Source organism: Anabrus simplex, chromosome 13 (genome assembly GCF_040414725.1).
Source record: "Anabrus simplex isolate iqAnaSimp1 chromosome 13, ASM4041472v1, whole genome shotgun sequence".
NCBI classification, from domain to species: Eukaryota; Metazoa; Arthropoda; class Insecta; order Orthoptera; family Tettigoniidae; genus Anabrus; species Anabrus simplex.
The window spans coordinates 87,528,977-87,545,694 of NC_090277.1; the positions used below are offsets into that span (position 1 = coordinate 87,528,977).

General features: G+C 43.1%; 1 protein-coding gene across 1 annotated transcript in view; it reads left to right on the forward strand.

Moving 5' to 3' along the window:
* The window catches only part of bs (blistered), a 328,848-nt gene that overhangs the window by 300,048 nt on the left and 12,082 nt on the right, over positions 1-16,718 (forward strand). Inside the window, exon 4 of the mRNA XM_067157140.2 lies at positions 6,881-6,979. Within this exon, the coding sequence (XP_067013241.2) occupies positions 6,881-6,979 (99 nt within the window). The remainder of the gene's footprint in view (positions 1-6,880; positions 6,980-16,718) is intronic.

A 16,718-nucleotide genomic window follows, 5' to 3' on the forward strand; every position in this document is an offset into this window, starting at 1 on the left:
TTATTATTGTTATTATTCCTTGCTTGTGCTAGTCTCATCGTTCGTTGTTCTACTACCCAGGTAACAGTTTTCATTTACTACCTTTAAGACTTCATTTCCTAATCGAATATTTCCTGCATCGCCTGAATTCCTTCGACTGCACCCCATTACCTCTTGTTTTGGATGCATTTATTTTTATACGTTACTCATTCCCCAAGACTGTGTCGAATCCATGTAAAAGTTTCTCCAGATCTTCTTCAGATTCACATGAAATGTCATCGGCAAATGTCTGCTTGGATTGCGATTCCCTTTCAACATTCCGCTTTGATTTCCTTAACCACCTGTTCTATATATATAATACGAGTTTTGTCTGTACTTTGCTCAGAATTTAAAAAGAATGGTATTTATGTATCGGCCGTGTCCACAGTAGCAAGGAAATGCACTTCTTATTTTTCCGTCATTTCTGTCTGTCTGTATGTGTGTATGTACGGGCATAACGAGAAAACGGCTGAATATAATTTAAAGAAAATCAGTTTGTAAAGTCGGGGAATGATCCACTACAATCTAGGCTATAAATAATTTTATTCGCGCTGAGTGAAATGGTAGTTTAGGGGAAGGCCTAAAATTTAATTCCGACATATTTATGTTACGGTCCTCTTGATAAATATTACATACCTAAAGTTATACAGAATTACATTTACGATCATTTATGCCTCGTACATTTTATCGTACCGGCTATAACAGAGCGATTCGTGAATTTTGATTTTTGTTGCTAAGTTCATATGAACGCCGAACCACGATAAAATGGGTGAACAGAATTTAATGATGATGATGATGATGTTTGTTGTTTAAAGGGGTTTGAAATCCAGGTTAACGGCCCATCATAACCGTACTTATCGCTACTAAAGTAGAACCATGGTATTTCTCAAGTTGCGGTACAAATCAAGAGTGGTGTATACTCACGGTGTCCCAAACATTACGGTTCTACTCACAAGTATTGTAAGACGCACAGGTAACGTAGGCCTATGGTGTTTCTCACATAAGTGTACTAACCACAGGGACTCGTACTATCCCGTGCGGTTCCACACTTAGTGGGTACAAATCACAGGCAACGTAAGCCTGCGGTGTTCCGCGTATAGTAGAACTGTAAACCCACCGTGAAGCGCTCTCTGCTGCTACTAATCACAAACCTATTGTGTACCTAACATAGTGGTACTACTTGCAAGTAAAGGCGAGTCATGGTGTTCCTCGCCTGATGGTACTAATCACAAGTAGTGTAATGGTTCTAATTCAATCATCCCTTGGTCTCCCCCTTTAGTCGCCTTTTACGACATGCAAGGGATACCATTGGTGTACTCTTGGTCTGCGTCCCCCACCCACAGGGGGTGGAGTTTAATGAAAATCGGTATGTAAAGTCCACGAATAATGTGCTACCGTCTAGGCTATAAATAATGTTTATTCGCGCTGGATGAAATGGTAGTTTAGGGGAAGGTGCCCGTTTAAAAAAAAATCCTATGTTATTGGTCCTATCGAAAAGTATTACATACCGTAACAAAAGTTATGAAGAATAAGATATTCTGGTATCCCAGAGTCGGAAGAAAACGAAATGTAAGACCAGCAATATCGAAAGCTCATAAAACTGATAAGCAATAACAGTATATTGACCATTGTTGTGATGTGATTTGTCTCTTCTGCTGCGACTCGTCTCCGATAGATGGGATTACTGCTTCGTTACGAGTAAAACATCATGCCTGGATATTGGCGGAAAGTAGCTGGGGAGTTAGGTAACTTTGCACTGTCCCAGCGACGTCTGGTACTGCGGCTAGTAATGCAAAATTTATTTTAATTACTGGATTTATGTAGGTTTGCTTGGTGAAGACAGGAATCGATCCTTGGACCTTTTGAAGTAGAAACTCTTAATAAACGCTGAGACCTCGAAGGCAGCTGAACCGGTAGTCTATATTATCTTGCTCTTCTCAGAATTTTGTTCGCAACTCGGCAACGTTGCTTCGATTAAGTACATTGTCGTAGGGCGATCCAGTTGGTGAAAGGCCCGTGGTAATGCGAACCATTAATGGAGGTGGAGGGACTCTCTCCATATCTTCCGTGTATTTGTCATCATGTGAACCAGCCATTAAGAAAAAAGAACCTGTATTTTGAATGACCTCGCGCTAGGTGGAGCGGCTGAGTCATGTCGGCCAGCCTTTTAGGGACACCAACGTATGCAAGTATAATTGCGTCTATGAAACAGCGCACCTATTTCCTTCCCTTTTGGCGTTGCGCGTGCCGTCAAGTTCTTGTTCGCTTGGCGAGGCAAGATCTGTACTATTTCTCCTTCTATGAACGTGATCATAGAGACTGCTCCTCTCACCCTAAATGAGGACAATTGAGCAGCTATCTGACGGTAAAATAACAGCCAAAAAAATGGCCGAGAGGATTCGTTGCTCTGACAATGCCTCACTTCGTAATTTGCTGGCTTTTTTGGTGAGCAGCGGTCGCGTGGTAGGCCACGGTCTGTCAGGGCTTTAGAGCTGTTGTTTCCCGCATAATTGAACATTTTTTTATTTGGGACGTTGCATTATTCTAATAATTGTTTTACATAGGGAAATACGATTTAGCCACTAATTATAGCCATTCCCAAACTGTGTTCCGGGGATCCCTGGCGAGGTGATAATCGAAGGGGTCCGCAATAATAATAATAATATAAGTTGTAAGAGCATTATAATAAATTTAGTAACTGTCTTCACTGTTGTGTTTCCGTGATAATGTTACAAATTTAGGGATGATGGAGGGCAGCAAATGGATCAGTTTGAGATACGGAACCGTAGTCCGCAAACGTTCGAGTCGAAAGTTATTAATAATCCAAGATGTTTAACGTCCGTCCGTTCTTAACAGACGTCGGAGTGTCGGAATGCCGTCCCGCAGTAGTTCTTTAACGTGCCGGAAGCCGACGACATGGGGTCGTCCCCTTTAAACACCCTTAAAAGCCACTGACCTCAGTCGGGTTTGAACTCGTTAACTTGAGATTAGTAGACCAACGCCGTATCGGTACGACAGAACTTTGTGTGCGACAATGCCGTGCCTGCATTGACGCAGGGGGACGCCATTTCGAACATTTGTTATAAATGGAACAGCTTTTGAAACTTGTGAAGGTAAACGGACTTTAATGAGTAGAATTTTGCTTAACTTTTGACTCAGTCGTTTCCGGAATATCGTTCCGTATCTCAAATTGATCCATTTGATGTCCTCCGTCATCTCTGAATGTTTGTAACATCATCAGGCATACACCCTGTATGTAACTCTTAACTTGGTCGATAGATGGTACAAGTTAGCAGCAGAAAAAACAAACAAACAAGTGATGTAATTGTGGGACAGTCCGCCTCTGTGGTGTAGTGGTTGGCGTGATTAGCTGCCACCCCCGGAGGTCCGGGTTCGATTCCCGGCTCTGCCACGAAATTTGAAAAGTGGTGCGAGGGCTGGAACGGGGTCCACTCAGCCTCGGGAGGTCAACTGAGTAGAGGTGGGTTCGATTCCCACCTCAGCCATCCTGGAAGTGGTTTTCCGTGGTTTCCCACTTCTCCTCCAGGCGAATGCCGGGATGGTACCTAACTTAAGGCCATGGCCGTTTCCTTCCCTCTTCCTTGCCTATCCCTTCCAATCTTCCCATCCCTCCACAAGGCCCCTGTTCAGCATAGCAGGTGAGGCCGCCTGGGCGAGGTACTGGTCATTCTCCCCAGTTGTATCCCCCGACCAAGAGTCTGAAGCTCCGGGACACTGCCCTTGAGGCGGTAGAGGTGGGATCCCTCGCTGAGTCCGAGGGAAAAGCCGAACCTGGAAGGTAAACAGATGATGATGATGATGATGATGATGATGATGATGATGATGAATTGTGGGACAATTGGAATTGCTAGATTCCACACTCAGACCATATATTCTACCTCTTATTGAAAAACTCTCGCGAATCAGAAATCCCTTCTTTGAAACTGAACATGAACTGCCCTCCCTTGAAGAAGGTCAACTAGACGAAGTGTCTAGGCAGAGAGAAAGCGAAAAATTAATTAAAGCATGATGTGGGTAGAGAATCAGATGGAGTGGCATGATTAGCTCCAGAAGGTTCCATGAATGTATCACAACTTCCAGTCTCTTATCGAATTTTGGGTCCATGATATCCCCTATACCCTAGAATTTCTAGAAATGAATTACTGTATGTAATGCCTTCCATGACAACATACCTGTGTGAGTGTACCTATACTGCTCTCTCACAAATGAAAATGAAGTGCAGAAGCAGAGCTAATGTAGAAGCTGATCTTCGAGTGACTACGCTTGGAAAACGGCACCATCCCTTCCAGCTCCCTCTGTGGGTCAGTGGTAGAGTGTCGGCCTCCGGATCCCAAGACAGCCGGTTCAAACTCGGCAAGGGTAGTCGGATTTTTGAAGGGTGGATTAAGTCCATTCGACACTCCATGTCGTACGATGTCGGCAAGTAAAAGATCTCTGCTGACACATTTGGCGTTTGCCCGACAAAATTCATTAAAAACCAAAGCCACAGACGCGCAAGAGAGATTCGGTTTACTCGGTCTGCCATCTAGTGGGCCTAGAGTAAAACGGAACGTCGAAATTGACGGTAGCTGAGGTCATACGATTATTATTATTATTATTATTATTATTATTATTATTATTATTATTATTATTATTATTATTACCATCCCTTCCATCGATCCTACAACCGCAACAAGTGATTTTTTTCAAGCAAGTTTCCAGAGGCAGATAGTTGTAATTATTAGCCAAGTGTCACATTATTTTATACTTTCTGTCCATTTATAAAGTATCTTTATGTAAATGAAGAAACTTTCAAGGAAGTAAATATTAGTGCTATTTTTTTTTTTTTTTTGCTAGTTGCTTTACATCGCACCGACACAGACAGATCTTATGGCGACGATGGGACAGAAAACAGCTAGGAGTGGGAAGGAAGTGGCCGTGGCCTTAATCAAGGTACTTCCTCAGCATTTGCCATGTGTGAAAATGGGAAACCACGGAAAACCATCTTCAGGGCTGCCGACAATGGGGTTCGAACCCACTATCTCCCGAATACAGGATACTGGCCGCACTTAATGCGACTGCAGCTATCGAGCTCGGTGGTCGTAAATTAAACGAATAAACTCAAAGATGGTATCATCTTAAACTTCAGTTTTTTGTTTACTTAATGCAGTATTATGTTCTGTGGTTAAAGGGGCCTTGGACGCACATGCATGCGATCTGCTCGGGGGGCATCAGAGACGATACGTTTGGGAAACCCTGCACTAGTAGGTTAGAAGGCAAACGTATTTGATCAAGGCGCAAGTGCCATCTAGCCGCTCGACATTTATGTAGGAGAGTTGCAAACGTTGTAGGGGTTGTGATAGTTCAGATCGCCAATAGCAAATCTCATTGCAGAACCGTTGTGCGGGCTAGAAGATATCTGCGCCTTGCTTAAATACGTTTGCATTCAAACCTACCAGGGTGGGAGTGGGATGGGACACTGACTTACACCGGTCATTAACGACGTTCAGATCGTAAAGGTTTAGAATTGGTTGTTTGAAGTGATTAGTACCACTATATGGGAAACACCACGTATCTACCCGGTACCCCTGTTTAGTCCCACAATGTGAGGAACACCATGAGTCTAGAGTGCTTGTGAATAGTACTCTTATATGAGGAACACCAAGGGTCTGTGTTACATGTGAGTGGTGTCATTGTGTGTGACATACCAGGGGTTTGCACTAGCTGTGATTAGGAACACCATGAGTCTACGTTACCAGTGATTAGTACTATTATGAGGGGCCCTTTGGACAACAAGCATCATTTTAGAAAAAAGTCATTGTGAATTGGATCCACTGATTGTTTTGGATTCATGATCAGATTTTCATCATCTTTCGTTTTACATTATAGTAGGTGGAAACATTTTGAAGTTTTAATTATCGTTTCATTTTGTAGACGTCGACGGCCTGGCTGTTAAGCCCCTAAAACATCATCATCACCATCATCATCATCATCATCATCATCATCATCATCATAGAACATTTTTGATTATATTTTATTAATTGCAAATGTTGAAAAGTATTATTCTAGTGACATAAATTTCATTTAACAGGCCATTGATATAAAATATATATTGTCTGTATAATTTTAGTCTAAAATTAGTAAAATTGACAGCTGAGCATATAGTATTACTATATTGTAATGGGGCATGCTGTAAATAAACAAATAGGAAAACTAAGCCCCTTTTCCATTTGCGAAAATAAATTTGTAATAAATATGTCTCTGGTCATGGCCATCCATCAACGGCTGCGAATTTCAGATGGCAACCAGCCAGCATGGTTGCTAGGTAACATTGTCTAGCCGTCCATCCATACCTTACGTCATTGCCTGCACCGTTGCTATGGTTACTCTTCTGCCACACATTTTGTTGCGTTACGTTACACAGATCTTCGGATGACCTCCAGTCATAAGACATATCTGTATCAAAAAATATCTTGGAAGAGTATTTTTACTTTTTTGTAGTAAAATCTCGGACTCAAGACTTTCACACAAAATTATATATATTAAGTTAAGCCTTTTATTTCTTCGTACCGAGAGAGTTGGCGGTGCGGTTAGGGTCGCATAGCTGTGAGCTTGCGTTCGCGAGATCGTCGGATTGAATCCCACTGTCGGCAGCGGTTTTCTATGGTTTCCCCTTTCTCACACCAAGCAAATGCTGGGAGTGTGCGCTAATTAAGGGCGCTACCTTATGAATCCTAGCCCTTTCCCATGTTTACGTCGCTGAAAACATTTGATGTGTTACTGCGACGTTAACCCACTAGCAAATAAATATATCTCTCTTCTCTTCGAACCTTCACACTTAGTGACGTGATGTATGTTCCAGGAGGTGAACACCAGTCACAGACAGCCAGTGCTTCAGCCTCCTCATCCAGTGATCATCACGGGCCAGTCTCTTCACAAGCCCCTCCCCATCTCATCACTGGTGAGTTCTTCTTCTTCTTCTTCTTCTCCTTCTTCTGGGCTGGTTAGCTCAGGCAGTAGAGCGCTGGCCTTCTGAGCTCAACGTGGTAGGTTCGATCTTGGCTTAGCCCGATGGTATTTGCAGGTGCTCAAATACGTTACCGTCGTGTCTGTAGATTTAACGGCACGTCAAAGAACTCGTGCGGGACAAAACTCCGGCATCTCCACAAACCGTAAAGTAGTTAGTGGGACGTTAAACTATTATTATTATTTATTATTATTGCTCTTCCGTTTCTTCAGCCTGTTTGTTTCGTTTCTCTTTCCTTTTGTATCTTTCTCAACCTTATATCCTTTCTCCTTTATTTCTTTTCAGTATTCTTTCCTCCCTTTTCCCGTCGTCTTAACTTTCTTTCTTTCTTTCTTTCTTTCTTTCTTTCGCCAGCCTCAATTGAGGAACTAGTGATTGTGAATGAAATTGAGTAAGGAAGTGGAAGGATTCGACTCTGGCCTATGAATAGGAACTGTCCCAGAATTTGCCTGGAAGTGAAAATGGGAAACCACGGAAAACCATTCTCAGGACAGCCGACGATGATGCTCGAATACATTAGTCTTCAGAATGCAGAGATTGGCTCCATAGCCGTAGCACATTTACACGCGGGGCCATTCCTCTCAGTCATTCTCACCCTTCTGTTATACACTGACTGACAGAGCAAATGCAACACCAAGAAGGAGTGGTCAGAACTTGATGCCAATTGCAGGGTAGACTGACGTCACTGAGGTATGCTCATGATGTGAAATGCGCCGCTGTGCTGCGCACGTAGCGAACGATAAATGGGACACGGCGTTGGCGAATGGCCCACTTCGTACCGTGATTTCTCAGCCGACAGTCATTGTAGAACGTGTTGTCGTGTGCCACAGGACACGTGTATAGCTAAGAATGCCAGGCCGCCGTCAACGGAGGCATTTCCAGCAGACAGACGACTTTACGAGGGGTATGGTGATCGGGCTGAGAAGGGCAGGTTGGTCGCTTCGTCAAATCGCAGCCGATACCCATAGGGATGTGTCCACGGTGCAGCGCCTGTGGCGAAGATGGTTGGCGCAGGGACATGTGGCACGTGCGAGGGGTCCAGGCGCAGCCCGAGTGACGTCAGCACGCGAGGATCGGCGCATCCGCCGCCAAGCGGTGGCAGCCCCGCACGCCACGTCAACCGCCATTCTTCAGCATGTGCAAGACACCCTGGCTGTTCCAATATCGACCAGAACAATTTCCCGTCGATTGGTTGAAGGAGGCCTGCACTCCCGGCGTCCGCTCAGAAGACTACCATTGACTCCACAGCATAGACGTGCACGCCTGGCATGGTGCCGGGCTAGAGCGACTTGGATGAGGGAATGGCGGAACGTCGTGTTCTCCGATGAGTCACGCTTCTGTTCTGTCAGTGATAGTCACCGCAGACGAGTGTGGCGTCGGCGTGGAGAAAGGTCAAATCCGGCAGTAACTGTGGAGCGCCCTACCGCTAGACAACGCGGCATCATGGTTTGGGGCGCTATTGCGTATGATTCCACGTCACCTCTAGTGCGTATTCAAGGCACGTTAAATGCCCACCGCTACGTGCAGCAATGTGCTGCGGCCGGTGGCACTCCCGTACCTTCAGGGGCTGCCCAATGCTCTGTTTCAGCAGGATAATGCCCGCCCACACACTGCTCGCATCTCCCAACAGACTCTACGAGGTGTATAGATGCTTCCGTGGCCAGCGTACTCTCCGGATCTCTCACCAATCGAACACGTGTGGGATCTCATTGGACGCCGTTTGCAAACTCTGCCCCAGCCTCGTACGGACGACCAACTGTGGCAAATGGTTGACAGAGAATGGAGAACCATCCCTCAGGACACCATCCGCACTCTTATTGACTCTGTACCTCGACGTGTTTCTGCGTGCATCGCCGCTCGCGGTGGTCCTACATCCTACTGAGTCGATGCCGTGCGCATTGTGTAACCTGCATATCGGTTTGAAATAAACATCAATTATTCATCCGTGCCGTCTCTGTTTTCATCCCTTTCGAACCACTCCTCCTTGGTGTTGCATTGTCACTGTCAGTCAGTGTATGTCGTCTTCTTCTTGTACTTCTTCATTTCCATTCAAGAGATGGAATCGGAATTGTAGTACGGAAACTAATTTTAGGTTCCTGCCCTTGAGGAAATCTGTTGGATGAGCACGAGGACACAGTTTCTGGTGTCGGATGATCTCGGGAAGTCACCGACCCATTAACTCACGATAACAAAATTCCAAAAGAACATGTTTATGTATGCAGTTTGCTATGTTGTTGGCCTGGTTTGATTTGCAGATGTGCCACGAAGTTAAGACTGCTTTCAGGATCTTCCCCATACCTGTAGGTTCGCGGGTGTGAACTGTGTCGCCCTGTTTTACGGCCGGATGTCCTTCGTTAGGCCAACTCTTTGTAGAGGGATGTAATCACTATTGCGTGTTTCTGTGGTGCGTTGTGTATAGATGAAGAGGAGAGTGCTGGGACAAACACAAACAAACAAACAACCGCTCTCCGTGCGAGAAGAATTAATCACACGCGATTAAAATTCTCGAACCGGTGAACCTCTGAACCAAAGCCTCAATGCTGACAATTAAGCAAAGGAATTGTATCCTAATAAAGCAAATCTTAATATGTATACAGTATAAAATAAGAGTTTTGTCTGTACAATGCTCAGACTTAAAAATGAATGATATTTCTCTGTCGCTCGTGTGCACAGTAAGAAGGAAATGCAGGTTTTAATTTTCCGTCGTCTCTGTACGGGCAACTTGGCTGTGCTCTAAGGGGCGCTGTGCTGTGAGCGAGATAGTGGGCAGCCCTGAAGATGCTTTTCCGTGTTTTCCCATTTTACACCAGGCAAATGCTGGGAGCTCTTCATTAATTAATGGCACGGTAGCTTCCTTCCCACTCGAAGCGCTTTCCTATCCCATCGTCGCCATAAAACCTATCTGCGTAAAAGCAACTTGTTTTCTTTTTGACAGTGCTTAGTTACAACGGGGAATCAATATAATGAACAGATCAGATTCGTATTAGAGTTGGCTACATACTGTAGGTCCAGGACACTGATATGAGAACAGGTATGGCTTGGAAAACACAAACGCATTACAGAATACATTCGTGATCCATGTGTTTTCGCAACTACATCATAGACAGCGCCACGAGATCCTCGGAATCGGTTCTGGAGTCATATGGATTTATTTCTTCCCGATTCCAGTGGAAATCTGCGAGCCATAAATGATTGAAATAGTACTTTCTATCTCATTTTGTTATGCATATTTATCCGATAGAATTCCTGGAGATATGCTTACGGCGACGATGGGATAGGAAAGGTCAAGCAGTGGGAAGGAAACAGCCGTACCCTTAATTAAGGTACACTCCCAGCATTTCCCTGCTGTGAAAATGGGAACCACGGAAAACCATCTTTAGGGCTGCCGACAGTGGGGTTCGAACCCACTATCTCCCGAATACTGGATACCAACCGCTCTTAAGCGACTGCAGCTATCGAGCTCGGTATCCTATATTAAGGGAAGTAGGCCTACTTTTGTAATACCATCATCCTTTGGAGGACTTCCCTTCGGGCTTCTCGGAGGGAAGCAGTGGTATCATGTCGTCTTCGGATCGGCCACGGTATACTAATACACTCCTATTTACTGAAAGGAGAACCCCCTCCGGTGTGTACTTGCGCCGATCATCTTACCGTGGTACACATTGTTACTGAGTGCGTGGACCTGGTCGATCTGCGCCGTAGTCTAAAACTCTCCATCATCCTGCGAGATGACGAGCAGTCAGCAGACCTCGTCATCCGTTTTATGTGGGATAGCGGTTTGTTTCATCGAATATAAACGTAGTGTTTCGTATTAGTCTTTGTACAGTATTATTGTTCACTTAGTTTTATTAATTTGACTCTTTGCTTAGTTTGTGTTTGTATATTTTAATCTGTTTTAAAAATAATAATTTGCATCATGTATGATTGGATTTTAAGGCAATGTCTTATTCTGTCATAACCTATCATCCTTCATTTTACGGAAAATAAGGCATTGCGAATTAGATCCACTGGTTATTTTAAATGCACCATCATTATTCATCTTAATCTGTTTTAAATGCTAGTCAGGGGGTATATTTTAAAATTTTAATTATCATATCATGTCGTCTATGTCGTACCATTAAAGGCCAAGCAAGATCATAATCAGTTCTGATGGGCTGAACCCCTAATGTTTATGCAAAACTCATGGCACGACCGTTGTGCAGATTAGACTGTACTTGTTACTCGCTTCAGTTTATTTGCATTCGAATCTATTGCTGCATGAAAATCCGGGCTCTGGTAAACCACACGCAATAGTGAGTGAATACATCGCTTCACATAGAGTTTGTGTTAGGGCCAACTCCTCACCCACTAGGATGTGGCTAAAGGAATATTGTAGTTAGGGAACATTGTGGTGATCTTCAGCTCCAGCGTGCTCCATGGCAAGAATAGTCTAATCGCTTCGTGAAGTGGCCAGTGAGTTCGCAGCCGCCCTTGACCCTGAGCTGTGGAACATGGGAGCAGCGTCGAGAGACGAGATTTTCTATATTAGGGCCACCAGCTCCATATGGGTCGGGAGAGAAACCACGCCCTGGCCGCTTATTATTAGAACAAACAACGTCCTTCTCCTACAACAACAATCTCGCCTTTCCCGTATAAATGACTATTAATTGGAGAACGTTAAAAGACCATAAATATTATCAATATTACATACTATATTTATTTATTTATTTATTTATTTATTTATTTATTTATTTATTTATTTTATTTTATTTTATTTTTTTCTTTCGTTTCGGCCGTCCATGGACAAGGTTTTGACAATCATCCTCTGCTCTCGTTCACTGCCAGTATCCCTTCATTCTTTCTCCTCCTTCCTCTTTCTGCTCTTCTGTGTAGGACCTTCGTTTTCTCACCAGCGTTTCCCCAGTCTCTTGGAAACCACAAAACATTCTGACGAGATGTTTAAATCGATATCTCTCCATGATATAATATTCCGAAACCCCCCCATCTTCGTCAAGTCCAACCTCACTTCTCGAAACCATTTCAGGTCTATCTTCCTCTTCCTGAAGAATTCAAAGATTCTCTTCGTTAGTCTGTTATTGTTCATCCTCAACAAGTGTCCATAGAACTGCAATCTTGTCTTTCTCATCAGTTCAACCACTTCTTCTGTTCTTTGATACAAATTGTTCGTTAGATTTGACTCTCCCGTTCCCATTTTTATATTTCTCTTTCTATCTTCAAGCCCACATTTTCCAATCATGTCCAATGTTTCCGTTCCATACAGGCACTCAGGTGTAACAACGGTATCTAGATGCCTCAGTTTAGCCCCACAAGTTAAAACATTTTTGTTGTAGGTGTTCCTCGTCAGTTGAAATGTCATTTCCATTTTCTCGCCCTCTCTTCAATGGCATTCTTTTGTGATCCATTCTCTTGTAATGTTTCTCCCAATCATTTGAAACTCTTAACTCTGTTTAATTTTGCATCTCCTAACTTCAACAGCTGAGGGGCCACTTTAATGTTGGTAATGCACGCAGTGTTCTTAAAAGAACTTTGAAGTGCAGTCTTCTTTGTTATCATCTGTAGTTCACTAGACCACCGGTGAATGCCAAACAATCTATACTTAACTCTCCCAGTGTTGAAAGCCTCTTTGTAACGAATTTTCTTCTTCCATTCCCTGACGACTTTTACCAGAACATACTTGAATATGATTGATGAGAGTCCGTCGCCTTGTCTTACACCAATTTTTATATCGAAGGGCCCAGAGATCTCTCCCCTGAACTTTACTTTGGAGTAAGTGTTGCTGATTGTCTGCCTGATTAAATTTCTTGTCTTGTTGTTCATTTCAAACTCTTCTACAACTCCTATCAAGGTTTTCTTCTCATTGGAGTCACGTGCCATTCTGAATTCCACAAAAACTTCCTCTAAAAATGGGGCAAACTTCCCTCCCCGGAATGTAGCTGCGGTGCCCCTAAGCAAACAGTTCGTCATATAGTGGAACAGTGCCCCTTGAATGCTTATCAGGGTAGCCCAAAAGACTTTCTTGTATAGACTATTTGCAGAGCTTGATGGTGAAATTGTAACCTACATAGTGTACTGTATATTTAATTTATGATTGTGTGTGTTTTTTTTTATTTTTAATGTCATACGCTAAATAATAAATAAATGTCACATAATTGTTCTGCCTCAGCATCTTGTATTTCATGATACTCTTTATGTTGAAGAGTTGTTCCGCTCACGATCTGCCTTGACTTGTTGCTATACGTCTTTGTATTTATAATGGTAGTTGTTGATATTTTATCTCTTGCCATTCAGCATTGAAGATATTCCAAATAGAATGTTAACAGAGAATGTACTGAATAATATCCGGCAGTTACAGTCTTTAACTAATACGTGGTGCTTATATAAATAAAATAATTGAATTAGTTAATGCAGTGTTCATTTTCCGTTGGTTGAAGATTTCTCTCTTCCATATTTCTCCACTCCCTCTTTTGCTCAATACATCATCTTCACGAATTCTTCTTTCCCCTTTGTCCTTGCACACCCGTGTATCAGGTGTCTCATTCTGTCTTCACTTTCTCCGCACATCGTGCAGGCATTTTTTTATCTTCTTTAGCCCAGTACTTGTTAGCCGGAACTTCGTTTTACGCACCTGAATCTGGGAGTTATGATTTTGTCTTGCTTGTGTCCTCTTCTGCGTAGGTCCGTTGATTTTTATTGTTTTTTTTTGCTATTTGCTTTACGTCGCACCGACACAGATAGGTCTTATGTCGACGATGGGACAGGAAAGATCTAGGAGTGGGAAGGAAGCGGCCTTAATTAAGGTACAGCCTCGACATTTGCCTGGTGTGAAAATGGAAAACCACGGAAAACTATCTTCAGGGCTGCCGACAGTGGGATTCGAGCCACAATCTCCCGGCTGCGAGCTTACAGGTGCGCGCCCCTAACCGCACGGCCAACTAATTCATCATAACATACATAATGAAATGAAATTTTCGAGATACATCTATATTACAATGTAGGTGTGGTGTTCACTAAGGGAGGATTGTTGAATATTACGCCGCTAAGGGGGGGAATTTTTTAAAGTGACTATAGCTCAAAAACTAAAGATGTTATTTGGAATCTCCTTTAAAAATTAAGGAACACGTTTTTTCCCCGGAAGATCCACTTAACAGGGGTGAAAATAAGTGAAGAAGGAATTGAATTTTTTTATGAGGATACTTATATCTCAAAATTGAAAATATTACAGACGTGGAAATAGATATTTGGAATCACCTTTAAAAATAAACAAACACTTTTTGTTCCGACCTGAGAGATGACTTTTTCTCAAATGTAGAGTTTTATGTCGCACGTTCTCGAGTTTGCTCTCTGTGTAGGCAATACACGAACGTGGTTTACAAAGAGGTTCTGGGGTAAATGAAACGCAATGTTTTGGAGAGTTTTTGTACTTTAGGGATTTTCAGATAATGTCTTAGTGGAGAGCGTTTACTTTTATCAGATTAGGAAATCCTCGCGAGCGACGCCGGGGGTAACTGGTAGTATTGTTATATATTTGGCAATACTGGACTCTCTCGATCTTGTTGAATCTGACTTGATGCTGTAAGTCTTCGTCTTGTCCCCACCTCCTGACTTCCTCCGGTGACAGGCCGTTTCTCTCTTAATATTCTTGTCGTCTCGTCTCCCATTTGGAAAGTCCTTCTTTCCTGCCATCCATTTCTTTCAAGCTTTTCGTCAGTATTTTGGTTGATTTTGCAGCTGCTATTCCGGTGTTTTATTCTGATATCGTCCCGTTTGCATTCTTCCAACACGATATAGTTTGACGTGCATTTCTCCAGTTTCAAGATCCATTTTAAGTAACACACTTGTCCTTTCCAGCTCTGGTTGCTCCGCCCATTCCCATGTCTATGCTGAATAGTGTAAGATACAGTCGAAACCAGTTATAATGAGTCCGCCAATTAACGGTCGTTATAGGAGATAGTCGCAAAAACGAATTTTTTGTTGTTGTTGCTAAAAATGTCATATCTGTTAGTTATAGGCTGCACACTTAAAAGGACACTTCGGACATAAAAATCTGTATTTTGGTAATTTTTTTAGGACTGAATTTGAAAGGATTGAGTTTTTTCTTGTCACGAAGTTATTCCGCTGAATCAGACAATTTATCACTGTAATTGTAATTTTACATTTAAATCCCATTTTTTTCCATAATATTCTGCCAAATGTAACAAACATTTGTATGGTATTACGAAACCTGCGTACGGAATTTGTCCAAAATTTTAGAACGTAAAAATCACACAAACCTTAGTACGAAATATATCCTTACATAAATTATGTACAGAAAAATTGATACTTAGTGCTTTTAAAAGAGGTATTATCTACCTAATTACGAATTTACATTAACATATTAATTCAGTTTCATGATAAAAATTGAATTAAAAATTTCAAAGAAATATTTTGGAAAAACTGTCAATTGTATATGAAAGTTATCTCTACTTTTATGTAGGTGAATTTCCCACAAGGTTTCGTGAAAATCCATGCGTTAGGTAAAAAAATATTTTTATCTCCGCAGTGCCGCCTCTCCTGCGAACCATGTGACCTTGCCGCGGCGGGGAGGCTTGCGTCTCCCAATGAAGCAGATAGCCGAGCCGCAGTGCAATCATATCGGATGGGTATCTGTTGAGAGACCAGACTAACGAATGGTTCATCGAAAGGGGGGTAGCAGCCTTTCGGCTGCCGAGGCCTGTCGCACTTCTCTGGGGTAATGATTAGTGACTGACAATTGAAGTGAAATGATAATGGAGTGTTGCTGCAATGAAAGATGACAGGGAAAACTGGAGTACCGGGAGAAGAACCTGTCCCGCCTCCGCTTTGTCCAGCAGAAATCTCACATGGAGTGACCGGAATTTGAACCACGGTATCCAGCGGTGAGAGGCTGCCGCCTGAGCCACGGAGACTCTGATTTCCCTTTAGTATTTGAAATGATTTACCTGAGGGATTTTGCTAAAGTGAGTTAACCTGAGGTTGTGTGTCTAAGACACCTTTGTTGTACTGCTCAGACGGATTAAAATCGATCTTTCCCCTGTCTTTAACTTGCTGACATGATGGAATCATCATCATCATCATCATCAGTTTACCCTCCAGGTTCGGCTTTTCCCTCGGACTCAGCGAGGGATCCCACCTCTACCGCCTCAAGGGCAGTGTCCTGGAGCTTCAGACTCTTGGTCGGGGGATACAACCGGGGAGAATGACCAGTACCTCGCCCAGGCGGCCTCACCTGCTATGCTGAACAGGGGCCTTGTGGAGGGATGGGAAGATTGGAAGGGATAGGCAAGGAAGAGGGAAGGAAGCGGCCGTGGCCTTAAGTTAGGTACCATCCCGGCATTCGCCTGGAGGAGAAGTGGGAAACCACGGAAAACCACTTCGAGGATGGCTGAGGTGGGAATCGAACCCACCTCTACTCAGTTGACCTCCCGAGGCTGAGTGGACCCCGTTCCAGCCCTCGTACCACTTTTCAAATTTCGTGGCAGAGCCGGGAATCGAACCCGGACCTCCGGGGGTGGCAGCTAATCACGCTAACCACTACACCACAGAGGCGGACTCATGATGGAATCAACTATTATTATTATTACTATTATTTATTTATTTATTTATTTATTTATTTATTTATTTATTTATTTATTTATTTATTTATTTATTTATTTAT